At 38.0% G+C, this 15,357-nt stretch overlaps 2 protein-coding genes and 1 pseudogene across 5 annotated transcripts; all 3 read right to left on the reverse strand.

Annotated features, from left to right (window-relative positions):
* Positions 1 to 2,809: 2,809 nt before the first annotated feature.
* LOC104600112 (bZIP transcription factor, putative (DUF630 and DUF632)) lies at positions 2,810 to 11,115 on the reverse strand. 4 transcript variants are annotated; one of them, XM_010262947.3, is made up of 5 exons: positions 10,967 to 11,115; positions 9,120 to 10,319; positions 8,309 to 8,520; positions 3,927 to 4,150; positions 2,810 to 3,754 (listed from the first exon to the last, which is right to left on the reverse strand). In XM_010262947.3, the coding sequence occupies exons 2-5, from the start codon at positions 10,192 to 10,194 to the stop codon at positions 3,106 to 3,108; spliced, it is 2,160 nt and encodes a 719-aa protein (XP_010261249.1). In that variant the 5' UTR covers positions 10,195 to 10,319; positions 10,967 to 11,115; the 3' UTR covers positions 2,810 to 3,105. The 4 variants fall into 4 exon arrangements, with proteins under 4 accessions (XP_010261249.1, XP_010261250.1, XP_010261248.1 ...); XM_010262948.3 differs by having other exon boundaries at positions 10,979 to 11,108; XM_010262946.3 differs by having other exon boundaries at positions 10,406 to 11,066.
* Positions 11,116 to 12,871: 1,756 nt separating this feature from the next.
* Positions 12,872 to 13,831, reverse strand: LOC104600184 (uncharacterized). The gene is made up of 2 exons (XM_010263020.3): positions 13,819 to 13,831; positions 12,872 to 13,562 (listed from the first exon to the last, which is right to left on the reverse strand). The coding sequence occupies exons 1-2, from the start codon at positions 13,829 to 13,831 to the stop codon at positions 13,024 to 13,026; spliced, it is 552 nt and encodes a 183-aa protein (XP_010261322.2). The 3' UTR covers positions 12,872 to 13,023.
* A 620-nt stretch (positions 13,832 to 14,451) lies between these two features.
* LOC104600111 (protein translation factor SUI1 homolog pseudogene) lies at positions 14,452 to 15,157 on the reverse strand (annotated as a pseudogene).
* Between the last annotated feature and the right edge of the window lie 200 nt (positions 15,158 to 15,357).

Consider the following 15,357-nt stretch of genomic DNA (forward strand, 5'->3'; position numbering starts at 1 on the left):
TATGACTTGCATGGAGCCCAAAAACAAATATCTACTTTATATGGCATAAATATACCTCATATATGATCATCTAAGGTGTAGATTTAGTGTCTTAATGTAACTTTTCGGATTTACTTGACTCTTCACAAATCACAACATATCCTTGTATATCTATGTGCGTGTGACATTTTTCCACCTTGCCCATATGTATTCAAAGCATATTCTAATACACATCTTAAAAATTATATTTTTGATACTCCTAATAATTTGAACATTAATAAACACCCCTTCAATATATTTTTTATTGTTCTAAAAATTGAATACTATGAGCATATCATTGATTTTCCATTCACATTAACATTTTAATTCTCATTCCCATCATATGAGGCAAGAGCCAATCATCCATAACCTGCCAACTGGTGGTCGGGATTCTATTAAGCATGGATGTTTTTTAGTTTAGAAGGAATTCCATCCATTTTCAGATCAATATGGTCACTAATGTGACCTCTATGTGATTTGAGTTTTGTAGAACCTGAATTGTTTCATTCTAGGTAAAAAGACAAGTGCTATGGGTTTCCTCAAACTTGTTTTCAATAACTCCTATTATGTATGGGTGTGAATAGATCTGTCAAATGTCAATGATACCTGAAGATCTCATATTCAAATAATGTGTTTATGCAATCGGATTGGATTCAGATTCGACTCCATCCCATCCGATTAAAATCCAACTATATTATAATATTTATTAATTTTAATGTATAAATTTTCTATAATTTTATTTAAAACTAAAAATATGTTTTTATATATCATGTTATATATGAATTTATATTATATATATATATATATAAATTCAGCATGTTATATTTATATTAATTTATTATCTATAAAATTTGAAAAATAATTAACTTTTTTGGTATTTAAAAAAATTAAAGTGGGGTCAGATTAAATGGTCGTTTTAGTGACAAGAAACCTATTTGATTAATGTATATTCACTTAAATCCCATTTAAAAATAATTGGAAAAAAAACTTAAATCTCCCCTGATATACTGAAACACCCCCTCATTTTTCAAATTGGACTTACACCTTCCCTCTCAGATTTATAAACCATCATCTCTAATAGTGAAAACTTAACTACCAACGAAGCTGCATCTATCCACTAAACCACCTATCTTCATAGTTTCAAAAGAAAAATCTGAAATTAGAAATTTAATAGCAAAAGGGTACATTTCCCGTTCACATTTGGTTGTGTATATTTAGGAAAGAAAATAGTTCATAAGAACTACCAAGAAACAATACCTTTTCATAAACAAGGTCCTTTGTTCAAGGTTGCCTTTTGTTGGTGAAGAGAAGTTTGTGTCTATCTAAGATACAATCAACGTAAAGAAATAATAAAGGGCATCATTGGGATTTTAAGTAAACCTAAACCGCGCTAACAGAGATGGAGAGTTTAACGATGGGAGAATTTTGTCCGCTAATGTCATCTAAGAGGGGAGGCTTAAGTTCAATCTGAAAACTGGGGACGTTTCCGTATTTAGATGAAATATCAAGGGGGTTTAATTCTTTTACCAAATATAATTACATTAATAAAATTTTAAATCAATTAAAATTATTTTTAAAATAAACAAGTTCTAAATATAAATATAATTCAAGTTAATAAATAATAAAAATTTACAAACCCCATCCAAGCCAAAAATTAACAAAGTTCATACATTGACGAGCACCGACCAGTGTATCGCATAAAACACTGATCTGAAAAAATGAAAATAAAAAAGAGTAATGTGATTTGGAATTTGTGCATCAGTATTGATATTTTGATTTTTGAGCCATGGACTCAAATTTGGATTTGCTCCTCACAGAGTGTGCTTCACAGCACATTGCGATAGTGTATTGCTCATGAATGACAATATACAAGTATGGAAGACATTCCTAATGTGCAGTTGCAAATGTTGTGAATTTGGTGTGAGGCATGCTTCTTCAGGAGCAAATTTGGTCTCCATGGACTCTGATGCATACATCCTATTCTACAAATTTCCCTTGTAATTGTAACTTGTGATGGTGATAACTCTTCCTCTTTTTCTCTTTCTCTCTCTCTCTCTCACACACACACAAACAAACTTCCCTTCTACCTGCAAGTAGCCATTTGCAGAGAATTTTCATTCATTGAGCTACTGGTGCTATTTTATTTTGATTTAAAAAACACCTTGTTTTGTTTATAGGAAACCACGTATAAAGGTTTGGATGATGTTAGCGAGTTCAGATCTGCTAACAAAGAAGGTTCACAACACTGTTCCAACTAGCCATGACAATGGCACATTGGGAAGTGGGAACATCTCCCCATGAATGACAATTGAGATGTTCCCAATGTGCGGCTGCAGTGGCTTGTTGGGACAATGATGGGAACGTTTTATTGGTAGTAGATCCCTGCCCAATGTTTGAATGGTTTAAGGATAAAAGCACTTTCAAAATTGCTAAAACCTCCCCTAAAGTTTCTGATCATTGTTGAAATCTTCCATGAACTTTGATATCATTGCAAGTAGACCTCTTCTGTTAGAATCCTCTAACAAGATACATGAAAATGTCCAACATACCTATGCAGTTATTTTTGACCAATCGCTACCCCAAACCCTTGAAATCTCTTTTCCAAAATTGATTTATTTCCCAAGTTTTTCCTTCACATCAATCCTCAAAGGTAAACCTGCAATATTAATTTCACAACCAAGGATGATCCATGAAAACTATTTGACTTTTAATTTCACTATTTTTTAATTACATTTACCGGTGTTATTTGTGAAGAGGTGAGAGAGATGAGTAGAGTGAAGAGAAAGGAAAGTAAATGCTTAAACTAAATTTCCTCGCGTCAAATAAATAAAGATATCATATTAGTCAATGAATAATACTAGAAAATGGTAAATTTTGGAGTATTGACCAATTGACCGTTGAGAAGGGAAAAAAAAGGTACAAATTGGAACCGCCCAGCAGAGGGCCTCTATTAGTCAACATTTTACAGCTTCACACTATTTTTTTAATCTACTCCCTCAATCTGCAAGAAAAATCGAAGGCTTTTATTTAGCTTCTCACTTCTTAGAGGTTTTCAGCTTATATGGTTTATTACAATCTCCTCACAATCTAAGTAGTCCTGCCATTTATGTAAGCAAGCCGAGCACTCTCACTTCCCTGTCGGATATCTTCATACGTTTTTACAGAAGCCTCAGCAAACTTGGTTAGCTGATGAAGTACCCTCGTCAAGCTTTTACATATGCTGCTGAGGTTTGAGCACTTCTCATCCGTTTCATCTTTGGTCCCTGATTCTCCATTATCGTCCAATTCTGAGGGTCCTTGTTTTTTCTGTTGTTCCTCTACCTTCTGTCCCATGGAACTGTGCAGATCAGATGCGAAGGTTTTGATGGCACCAGCAAGCTCCTCAGATGGCAAGGCTTTGATCCCAGCCAACCATTCAAGACAGAGAACAAAAATAGGAGGGGCAAGGGCCCTGCGAGGGCAGAATGCCCTCCTTCCTTTGGAGCGTTCTTGGGGCAGTCTGATACAGTTTTGGAGCCAACCATTTAGAGCTTCCACGTATGATCTCTGAGCACTATTCCAATCTGCAAAGCTTGAGCCAAAGCATTCAACCTCATGCTGGAGCTGAGCCAAAACCTGCCTGTAAGACTCGCCCTGAGGAGGTCCCGCTGTAGAGCCCTTGGCATGGTATGCTAATGAGATGGTGATGTATTGTGCATGATGGCATTCAAGCATGGCCTTCCACATACGGATCAATCTGCGGAGGGCCGACCAGACATGAATCTGATGTTTTCTATAATTAGAAACACCTCATGGGTATCTAATCCACAGATGATATAGAGCAAAAATATTAAGCAAAAATACAGCAATGATCTAGGTCATCAAGATCAAATTTTATCTACAAAGAGAAATGAAATAAAAAAGATTACCCTTGTATCAGTTCAACAAGCTGCGGTTGCAATTCCTCATCCCTCAATTTCTCGATTCGCTTTGATATTGAATCAACAGCATGAATTGCTACTCCTATTCGTGAATGGAGATCCTTTATAACTGCTCGAGTTTTGTCCATTACTTTAGGGTTCACATCCTTGGCAAATTGGTGCCTGAGCTGGTCACATTTCTGATCATACTCCTTCCTGATGGATTCACTAGCCTACAAGAGATATTTAGTGATTAAATAGCCTTGACAAATTTTTTAAGCATCAAATAATGCAGATGATGAGTAAAAGGATGGAACCATGACAGTTGTTAACACTATCTACAGAGTTTCTTCTTACAATAACAGGGTAAAAAGTTTCTTTGGAAAAAAAGACAAGGTCAAAGCCCAAAAGCTAGTTCTGCTGTAAAGGAATCTTGAGCTTCATGCTAAAAAATTTGTATAGTCATTAACCTTGAATCATACTAATATGAAAATTTGAGAAAACTTCTCAGCATCCAAAAGGATAGAAAGGCCATACAATCAGCTCAAGGCTGCCATGAACATGCAAAATTTAAACTAAGATGAAAGTACATCCATCATGGCCCTGGTGTTCCCTAAAGAAACTGATTCCCAGTTACTCCATTTCTTGCAAGGGTATTAGCTAATCAAGGTATCCATTTGAACAAGAAATTCAAATTGGATGCCAAAAATATAACTTCCCTGGTCATCTGTCAGATCACCCAAGGACGCCAATTCTTTTTTTTTTTTTTTTCCATCTAGTTTAGCACCACTCTATAAACTCCTACAATCAGATTTGACCACTCCAGTGAACAAGCTATTCTCAGACCTTGAAGAAGAGCACGAATCTTGGCTCTTGATGAATTCCCAATCTCAACATGTCTCTGAAACTCATGAATATGTTCCAGAGAGATCTCTAACTGCACACCCTATTCCTGAGGGCCCTGGGTTGCCCAGTTCATAATTCAATTTTAACTGTACTCCCTATTCCAACATGATCTTGTCTTTGCGAAAAACTTGCCATGGAAGCCCATCCCCTTGGGATACCAACCACTGGTAGGCCTATGAAATTAGCACTAAGATGGAAAATTACCAATGTCATTGATAATAGAAAAAGGTCCCCCACATACCGGTTGTAGCAACTCAGAATACTTTTTCCCCATCAAAATCTAATAATAGCCAAAATGATTTTTGAATCTTTAGTAGAAACTCTGTTGGGAGAAAAAGATATTTAGTTTTATATCTACTTAACTTTCTGTGGCTTCATGACTCCAAAAATGAATGTCATGATTTTTATTTGAATGTTACAATTGAAAAAAATGGCACAGATGCTGAATCATTACATCTTTCCACTAATAAAGAAGAGAACATGAACCAGGAAAAAGAAAAGTAATCAACAAGCCAAAGTTTATTTAGTAATTGTTATCAAGTAGGACCTTTTAAGTAAGCTCTGGATCTGAACAAGGATTTATTTAGAAAAAAATGTTTTTGTTTTAAAATTACTAGTCCTTTTCATATAGGTTTCTCTATTGAGTAGAGGCAGGAATATCAGTTTTGGTTTCTGTTTGCCAAGAAATGCAAGCCTTTTGTAATCCTTCTTACATAAGAGTTGGAAATATTTAGGAATTAGTAGTTGGTGAGTCATAATTTGATTAGCAAAAGGAGTAAGAGTTAATAATATAGGGAACTCCTTTAGGTCTAAGCGATAAGACTTTTAGGAACCAAACCAACAATGAATGGGTCTGGGTGGTGACTAAGTTTGAAAACGGCAGGAAGGTCACCGATCAAGAAGAGCAGCAGGAGAAGGTGATACAATCTAGTCCAGAAGAAGAAGCAACAGCAAACCAAGAACTGTGAGGAGGAAGAGGATTTGATTCCAAACGAGTGAAGTTTTAAAGATTCAAATCCATTTGGAGGTCCTTCCTCTCAGAATATTGTAGAGGAAACGTCTCAGTGGATTTGCAGTGGAGATAGGAAGGGTGATGGAATTTTTGAGGAATCTTCACAGATAGGAAGAGACAAAGTGGGCACTCTGGTTGACAGGCAGGTGGAAGTTGGGAAATCACTTGGACTTTTCTTTCTGGGGGTGGGGGGGGGGCAGTGAGAAAAGCGATTGAACAGTTTGAGAGAAACAGAAGGGAAGAATATAGTAAAAGAAAAACTATAGGGGAAGTGGGAAGAAGAAGGAATTCTTGACAAAGAATAGAGGGGGACATTAGCAAAAATCAGGAGAGGGGGTGGAAGCAGAGTCTAAAGATGAATTTGGAATCACGGAATGTTAGGGGATCAAGAGAAGAAAGAAGAAGAATCGGAGAAATCTCGACCCAGATGTCGTGATGCTGCAAGAACAAAGCCAGAGACATTTGACTTGAGAATGAAAAATGAAATTTGGGGCCTATGGGGAATGGGTATAGGTGAATGCTTTGGGTTTATTGGGTGGCTTAGTGGTTATTTGGGATCCAAGGTTCTCAGGAAGATTGGAGAGAAGAGAGAAATGTTGGGGTTTCAAGTGGGTAATTTGGAAAATTTTGTATGATTAGATTAGCAATTTTATGATTTTTTTCTTGTTTGTGATGATTCCTTGTCACCCATCTGGGTGTATCTATTTTTTCTTTTAAAAAAATTTTATTTTTGCCATCAGAAAAAAATTACTAAATTACACAATGAATGAATTTACAATTTAAGTATGTCTTTGAAGCTATCAATTGCTTCAATCCTTTGCTAAGTGCTGACTCCCAGGTTGATGCCTAGAGTCTAGATAATTCTAGGTTCTGATTGTTAGGTTAATCCATCTTTCTAACTTTGTTTATTTTACAGATTTGCTTAGACTGTATTTGGCATTTATCCTGCATCTCAGGGATCCTGTTCAACATGAGTGGATTTGTACTACATCACACACAAACAGGGTTACAGTTTTATGTTTGAGATCTCAATAATCCAATCACATGCTAAGCTTACTCAAAACAACATAATACAATATGAATATTGAAACTAGATGTTACATGAATACTTCTAGAGTCTATATTACAAGTTTCTCCAATCCAAATATGCTTCCTATTACAGCAATAAAAAATTGCTTCTGATTATTGTTTAATGCCCCTTTTTTTATATCATTTGAAGGGAGGGGGGGTAGCCCATCCCCCAAACCATAACCCCCTCCCCCCTGTTTAATGCCCCATTAATTCACATAATTGTTGACAGAATTACAGGAATGACATCCTAACAAGCCTTGTTATATGAAATTGTGTATACACACCAAATTTGGCAAGACATAAATATTAAAAATAAGTATCTCAAAGGGAAAAAAAAACAAAATCATGATGTCAACACATTGTGTGGGATATTCATGTTCTAAATTTTAATTCTGCCAGTATGAGCTTGTCTTACACTGCTGGTCTCAATCCTGGATAAAAGAGGAGGGTTGCATCAGGTTAGCAGATGGCACTAAAACTTGCCAAAACTCCCATGACATAGATCCTGATTTGTATTCACACGATCATCCTGGATATGGCCTTAAATAGAATGGAACGGCGAAACAAGATTCATGTAGCTGACGCCATATAGTTGGGATAAGGCTTGGATGATGATGACGATGGTTGATGTTCTAAATTTTCAGAAGCGAAGAACATGTCTAAAATTATGTGATTTCAATTCTAGGCAACTTAAGTTGAAACCATGAATCTTATATACATGTACACATACATGCATATAGGCAAATGATTGTCGCCTTGAATCTTCTTTACATTCAAGAGGTATTTAAGATAGGTTACGCTACTATCAACACTTTCTATTACAGAAACTTTGGAAAACCTGAAATAGGTTTCTCATTGTAGTAAATGCGGACATGTATATCTGATCTGAATACAGAAAACTATGCAACATTGCCAACTCTGGAGAACAAATCAATAGACTGAACACTTATAGACCTGGATGGCATTCCTTTAAAAAAACTACTGCTTTGGTCCCACCAAATAAGAAAAGAAATTATGTAATTGTATACTTGGATATCTTCAACTGATTCTCCAAACCAGTGGTATTGATACTAGTAAAGATTAAAAATATAAAATGCAAATATGGCATTACCTAATGATGGCCTTGGCTGGCTGTCCAGGATGGATAGACTGGATATGTACCTAAGTGTTATGGACACGTGCGGGCCCATAACACTAAGACCTAACATATGATAATGCACAATGCATCTTTAAACATTTCAACATTCTAAATTTCCGGACATGATACTTAGCTAGAAGTTGTGTGTATGTGTGTGTTATTGAAGTTCAGAATATGAAATATTAGTTACAAATGAATGTCAAAGCAAATTGCCAATCAACCAAGAAGATGACTGATTTGGATTAACAATATCAAATCAAGTACCTTAATTTCATCATAGAGTTTTCTCTCCCATGCATATAGTCTGTCTAAAGTGGAGGAATGACTGCCTGCAATCATGCAAAACTCTTCTACAAAATCACTCCCGCTGTCATCAATGTCATCCTTTGACATTGTTGCAAGAGGATTCTTGGATGAAGAAGATCTTGAAGATGTTGAGCGGTTCCAGGTAATTATCTTTGTCATTTGTTGTAGATCTACATAGATATTGGAAGATTAGGTAAGACAACAAACAAGAATAAATGTTCTCTTGATGTAGAAACAAAATATTTATGTTTCACCATACAAAATTCAATTAGGAGCCATCTATTGGGTAACAGACAAGAATACCTCCTTTAAACTCTTCAGATAGTTCAACTAGTTATGGAAGTATATGTTTTAGCTGGTTTTGCTTTTGGTAACCCAGGAAACCATAACTCAAATGGCAGGATTCTCCTATTCTATGTGAAAAAAGCCAACCACAAACACAGTAAATGCATGAGCACTGACATTAATTTTAATGGACATCTCCTGTATACTTGTAGGTAAAAACCTACCATAAGAAGTACTAACACTGGAACAGATTAGATGGAAAGATGCTAGAAAAGCCAAGGTAGGTGATGTCCCTGCATGTCTAGGATGGTGAGAATTCTAAAAGGATCTTGCAACAGCAAAAGAATAAACCCAAATGAGTAGCATTTGTATTGGGAAGGATGTAAAAAAAAAATTGTAACTCTCAATCAACAAAATGAGTTAATATCTTAATGCCTGGTCTAGATTCTAATCAATAGATGCATATAAGAGCCAATTAAAATACCTCTACTCTCAGAAAAGTTGAGGCGGATTTTATTTGCCTCAAGCATTCTTGAAACCTCTTTTCCAGATTCAGAGGCTCTGAAGAATCGATGCTCAATATCCTTTATGCTAGAGAGAAAATCTTTAGCCCTGTGAGTGATGAACTCAGAAGGATCTTCCCTTTCTTCACAGAAATCTTTCTGTGATCCTGTCTTCTCCCTCTGTGAAATGGACTTCTCCAAAACAGCACTGCTGGACAAAGTTTCTGCTGGACCATTTGCATTATAGTCGGGCTTATGTAGCTTAGTTTCGTAAACAGGTGTATTTTTCTCCAAGATAGTAGCATTTAAAGAATGTCCATTAGTGATTGCCAATCCTCCACTACCTTTACTTTCAATTGCTGAATTGCCAGAACTTTGACCAGGCCTCTGTTCACATTCTAGCTGTAGGGATCCTGCAAATGTATTCCTTCTTAAACCAATCTTTGTCTGTTTCTTCCCTGACTCTTCTGAAAACGGAACGATCTCGTCTTCCCTAAACTGCCTTAACCCGTTCACAAAATCGAACCCATTATCCTCCATGAACCTGAAGCTCTGCATCTCATCAGAAGGATCGAAGAAGTCCCATGATGAGTCCGTCTCAGGAGGTGGTGGTGGTGGTGGTAGAGGAAATGCCGAAGATTCATCGTCTACAAAACTAGTATTATTAAAAGATGGGTTGATAGTGACAGTGACTGCAGCAGTTCCTCCTGATCTCATGTAACTCAAGTTGGAGGGTGGAGGTGAAAGGGGGCTTTCGTTGTGCATCGGCGAACCAGTTGCCTCAGCATTATGAGAAGGAGATGGCGAGGGATATGAGAAGTGAGAAGGGGATTTGTCCAGCTCTGTTGCAGAGGTCGACAGAGACGATTCCGCCAATACCTCTGTCTCGGCAAATCGACGAAGAGCAACACCAATGTTTCGGAGAGATTGAACATAACAGAGATGAGCAACAGCAAGAGCATACCTTGAATCGATTGCTTGTTTGATGAATCTCTTTCTCTCCTTGCAGAGACGCAGAGCTTCGTCCTTTTCAGCTCTAGAGATAGCACAACCCATTTCGCGCTAAAGAAACGGAAAGTCCACTTCAAGAAACGAACTCCATTCTTCTCAAAACTCCATTGCCACCCAGTAGGAAACAATTACCTTCACGCGTTTTCTGCTGTGCTGTAAGAACCAACACTCTGAGAGAAGGGAAAGCAAGCAAGCAAATACAGGTATTAGTATATTACCACTTGAAATAACTGAAAACCCACTTCATGTAACCAACCTCAAAAAAACTTGTTACTTGTTCAAACCCTAGTTTTTTTTTTTTCTTTTTTTCTCTCTCTAGAAGGAACAGAGCAACCCTTTGTCTCGCTGAAAAACCAGCAGAGTTCTCCACGGAAAACCCAGTTGGAGAAACCTTCGTCTATTCAGAATCCCAACAAGACCCAGAAGAAAAAAAAAAAGGACAGCAACCTCACGTTCCCTTATAAATCCTCGTGTTGTGTTGTTATAACAGTAGTTGGGGATTCACAAAATCTTCCCCTCAAATAGAAACCTGAATCCGATGAGGAAAACGAAGTGGGTATCTGAAATGTATTCTCTTTTCAGGTTGGAAACAAAGGTATGCAGAGCGAGAAGAAACGAAATGATGAAAGAGAAGTTGTAAAGAGAAAAAGCCAAATGGGGAAGAAAGACAGGGAGGGGGCGGGAGGGAGGAATCTGCAACAGTGGATTCTGAGTAGGAGCTGGCCTCGTAATGTGTGACAGGTATCAGAGTTCCACTCTATGCCCGTGGAAAGCAAGATTTTAATTTGTGTGAAAGGAAAAAGAGTAGCAGTAGTACAGTATCAGTCACCATTTCTCCGTCTGAGCTCGGTTCTCCTCTGTGTTGGTGTAATTTGTTCCGCAGAGAGCATTAAAACAAACGAGACGGGGAGGAAATTCTTCAGTGTATCCGTCAGAAGAGGCACCTGCCGTTTTTCAGTGGAAAAGTATTTGACTGAATTGCCCCTCCTAAGTTCTAACGTCTCCTTTCCCAAATCCGGTTTTTGGGGGGAATCAGCATTCAGGAATCAGGAATCAGGTATGGTGACCACTGACCACCACCACTGATTAAAATAAATTAATAATAATTATTATTAATCAAGAGTCAAGGACTCAAGACAATACTTCAATAATCCCCCCTGGGCTCTGGCCCCACCTCCTTTTGTTTTGTTTACGGTTTACACCGCAGTGGGGCCTATACACCCATCGGGGGTATGTTACGACAACCTTGGCCCATGAAATATACGTTTCTCAATCTGAAACGTTCATTCGGTGAAACCTGAAATACCTTTTCAATCAAATGATGTGGAGAAAAAGTGAATCTTCCGATTAGGATCCATGACCATGGGTTAAGTTGAGTTGAATACGTGGGATTGACAAAGAATACCAATATTTTGTATCTGCAGCTAGATTAAACAAATCTTCTTTTTTGGAGGGAAATCAGAGCAACTGCTTGCTATCCGGCGTTAGTGCATTTAGTGCGTGGTGGTGGGTCACCACTTGCCACACTACCTGTGAGATTCGTGGTTTATCCCACCACTCACTTATTTTTTTTTGGGTAAAATACAAAAACCTTCCCTAAATTTTTTGACAATCATAAAAATCACTCTCAGTATTTTACCGGTAAAAACCTCTCCTATTCCCTTCTAATCAATATCTAAGATGGAAAACACTAAACAGAAGAATTATTTTGTATCTATTTTTATTGAAATAATACCCTTATTGACACGTTATACTCTTTCCTCGAGTTTGCATCCGCCCCCCCACATAGTTGCCCCCTAAATACATCCCACATCCCACGCATTGTAGGCACGCCGCGTGTCTGCCTACACACGAATTAAAAAAACTTGTGCGGAGCTAATAGGACGGCCGTTAGCTCCGCCCTACTAACTCCCTCTTGCACAAAAGGGCATCATCCCCGTTAACTCCCTCTGTGTTCGTATCCTCTTTCTCTAGATTCTAATCTCAGAGCTTAAACCTCCACCTTCCGTAACCCATCGGAGATTGCCCTCCTTCGAGTCCCGCCGGTAGATGCTGTAAGTTTTTCTCATTTTTTACATTTTTTTTTATTTTTTCTCATTTTCTACCGTTCTCAGATCTGAAACTCGCCAGAGTGGGAGCCCCCTTCGAGTTTGTTTGTTTTGACTTTGTTTTGCTTCACTGTAACAAAACCAACTGATTTCTCCGTATAGATGGTTCCCCTAAAAAGCTTCTCACCTGCAATCTTTACAACTTTTTCCTTCTTTTTCACAAAAAAATTAACTACTTCCATTGGTGATGTAGGCCATGAACGCGAATCAAACATTACCAGTTTACCACCACTAGAGACTGTGATTCCTTTTTTTTTCTCCTAAAAGGAACCACTGAAATCTTTTCGAGATCCCCAAAAGCTCATTTTGGGGTTTGGGCGGCTTTTCCTTTTATCCTTTTCTTGTTGTTTGCTTCTCATGGCGACCATACCAAATGCCACTACCAGTGCTGTTAGTGTTGTTATAGTTACACTAAATAAAATTCTTTCCTTCGAGAATCTAAATTGATGTGTCCACTTCCTCCCATGGAAAACGGGAAAAGATAAAAACTTGTGGGTCAGAAACTTAGAATTCAGATAGAAAAAGAAAGAAAGAGATGAAAAGAAACAACTCCAAGTATGATCAAAACCAACCAATTTCAAGTTCTATCAATACACATGTCTGCAACTCAAAAACCAAAATGTCATCACCAAGTATTTTCTGTTTTTTTTTTCTTTCCTATAATCATCATCAAATGAATTAACTACATTCACTCTCCTCAGAAGAAGGAGAATTGAAAGAGTGAGAGAAAATAAAATTGAAAAAAAAATGGAAACAAGAAATTTCTTTATGGGCTCTTATAGGCATAGATCAACAAAGAAAAATCAACTCTCTCTTGGTCCTTCTGCGTTGTCTTCTCCTCCAACCACAACTGGCTGTCCAACCCGCTTCTTGTCCTAAACATAAAAACAACATATCTAGAGTCTGGATTGAAGAACCAGTCATGAACATTCCACATCATATCAACCAACAACCCATCAACAAAGATGGTCTGGTTCCCTTTGAAATTCCACTGCAACCTCTTCACTCGAATTACCTTCATTTTATCGATACAGACTGATAGCACTAGATACTTCAACCCTTCGTCTTCTCCGCTGCATTTGATCAAAATGTCGTGGGTCATCCCAATATCGCAGAATTGCGCCTTGGTCGAATACAAAGGGTTCCCTGACAAATGCTCTGTTTGGGAGACCAAAAAGAATTGGGCAACTGAGACAACAACCTTGAACTTCTTGCAAACCACTTCTTCACCCATGTCTCCAAGGACCAGTCCAAGCTCGGAGTTAGCCAGGACCACAATATAGAATCCGTCAACTAGTTCAGGACCTGAGTTTTAGCTCTGAGATTAGAGTCTGGAGAAAGAGGATACGAACACAGAGGGAGTTAATGGGGATGATGCCCTTTTGGGCAAGAGGGAGTTAATGGGGCGGAGCTAACGGCCGTCCAGTTAGCTCTGCACAAGTTTCTTTAATCCATGTGTAGGCGGACACGCGACGCACCCACAATGCGTGGGATGTATTTGGGGGGCAACTCTGTGGGGGGCTGATGCAAACCCTCTTTCCTCTCCCGTTGACCTTTTTACCCCTGAACTCCATTGTCTGAAGAATAGGAACACAACATTGATTTCACCAATCCAAACCCATTATTCAGCTCTCTTTTCTTCTCCTCCCTCCTCACCGTCCCTACACAATACATCAAACTACCATTGGAACCACCTCTCTGTGGGGCGGTTCGGTGTTGTATTCCAACGCATGAAATTAATCTAGCTCTCTCTTTTAATCTCAAGAACATGAAATTAATCCAGCCGTATTCCAACTAAATAGAACATGGAATCTGATTAATCTTTGATTGAGATTTGAGGGACCATACACTGCTATACTGGAAAAGCGGAGGTTGCAAGTTAACCATCAACTATCCTGTAAAATGTAATGAAAATTGAAGAATGATCATAACTCATAACATAACATGACCTCTCTCTTTCCAAATCTCCGTTTGGTGTTTGAATCTGACCAACAGTCGTCACCATCGATTTGAGTGCAAATTTAACAGCCTGTCTTCTTCTTTAGACGATGCTTGGTTGGGGATGGCGACCACCGTGGTTCCAACGGTGGTGTTGTATTTGTGATGGAGATTCGGGCTGTGTGGGGGCAGCTCGATGTTGTGTATGGACAGTGATGAAGGAGGAGAAAAAAAGAGAGATAAATAATGGGTTTGGATTGCTGAAATCAATGTTGTGTCCCTCCTCTTCGGACAATGGAGTTCTTTGCTGACATGCGTAAAGTATGATAATGCAGGGACAAGTCTGTTGCTTGCTACTCAAAAACCATGAATCTTGATATGTTCCTTCTTCACAATTCAGGCCTGAACGAGGAATGTCGACACATTCTTCTATTGATCACCTTGAAGTTGAATAACTTGGCCTAGCTTTGGGTCCCGGACAATAGTACAACTGCAACAAAATTCCTTCTTTAGATCCTTGAGTATTTTGAAGTAACTGAATTCCTTCCTCAAACCTTGCACTGTTAGGATTTTTCGACCATTTCTTTGTTGTATATGCACATGCACATACTCCTTTGCCCCAATGCCTGAGTCCTTATCATTTGCCTTTATAAAGGGATGGAAGGCTGCAAGAATTTGGATGTCGAGTTCAGACATGAACCTTGGATGTTGAAAGTGGAGGACTACAAATGGAGTTGGGAAGGTATGGCCAGTTGAAGAAGAAAGAGATCAGCGAGAGAGGAAAAGGGGATAACATGCTGATAAGGGTAAAATAGGTATTTAAAAAATGATTAAGCGATTTAACATTTTTCGTCTTGGTCATTGACAAAAGGAAGGTTTTTGTCAAATTCTTTGAAAATCTAAGGGAGGTGTTTGCTAAAGTGAAACCATAAAAGAGGTTTTTATGATTGTCAGAAACTTCAGGGGAGGTTTTTGTATTTTGCCCTATTTTTCTTTTGGATCATCATTCTTATTGTGTTTTATCATCTATGTATGATGGATAACTTTAAAACTCTCAGAGTTATACTTTTAAAGGTTCACTAAAGCATCCTAAATTCCTAATATAGCTAAAATTCTCTTAAATTCTTAAATTCTTTAAGCTAAACTCCTCTGTAATTTATCA

The sequence above is a fragment of the Nelumbo nucifera genome, chromosome 5 (assembly GCF_055504915.1).
Source record: "Nelumbo nucifera cultivar China Antique chromosome 5, China Antique-T2T, whole genome shotgun sequence".
NCBI classification, from domain to species: domain Eukaryota; kingdom Viridiplantae; phylum Streptophyta; class Magnoliopsida; order Proteales; family Nelumbonaceae; genus Nelumbo; species Nelumbo nucifera.

What these genes read in the sequence shown, in the direction of transcription:
- LOC104600112 (XM_010262947.3), bottom strand. Translation starts at nt 10,194, where the DNA reads ATGGGTTGTGCTATCTCTAGAGCTGAAAAGGACGAAGCTCTGCGTCTC. An exon ending in AACTCTATGATGAAATTAAG is followed by an intron (nt 4,151 to 8,308) that starts GTACTTGATTTG and finishes TATCTCTTGTAG; the next exon opens with GCTAGTGAATCCATCAGGAA. An exon ending in CTTGTTGAACTGATACAAGG is followed by an intron (nt 3,755 to 3,926) that starts GTAATCTTTTTT and finishes GGCCCTCCGCAG; the next exon opens with ATTGATCCGTATGTGGAAGG.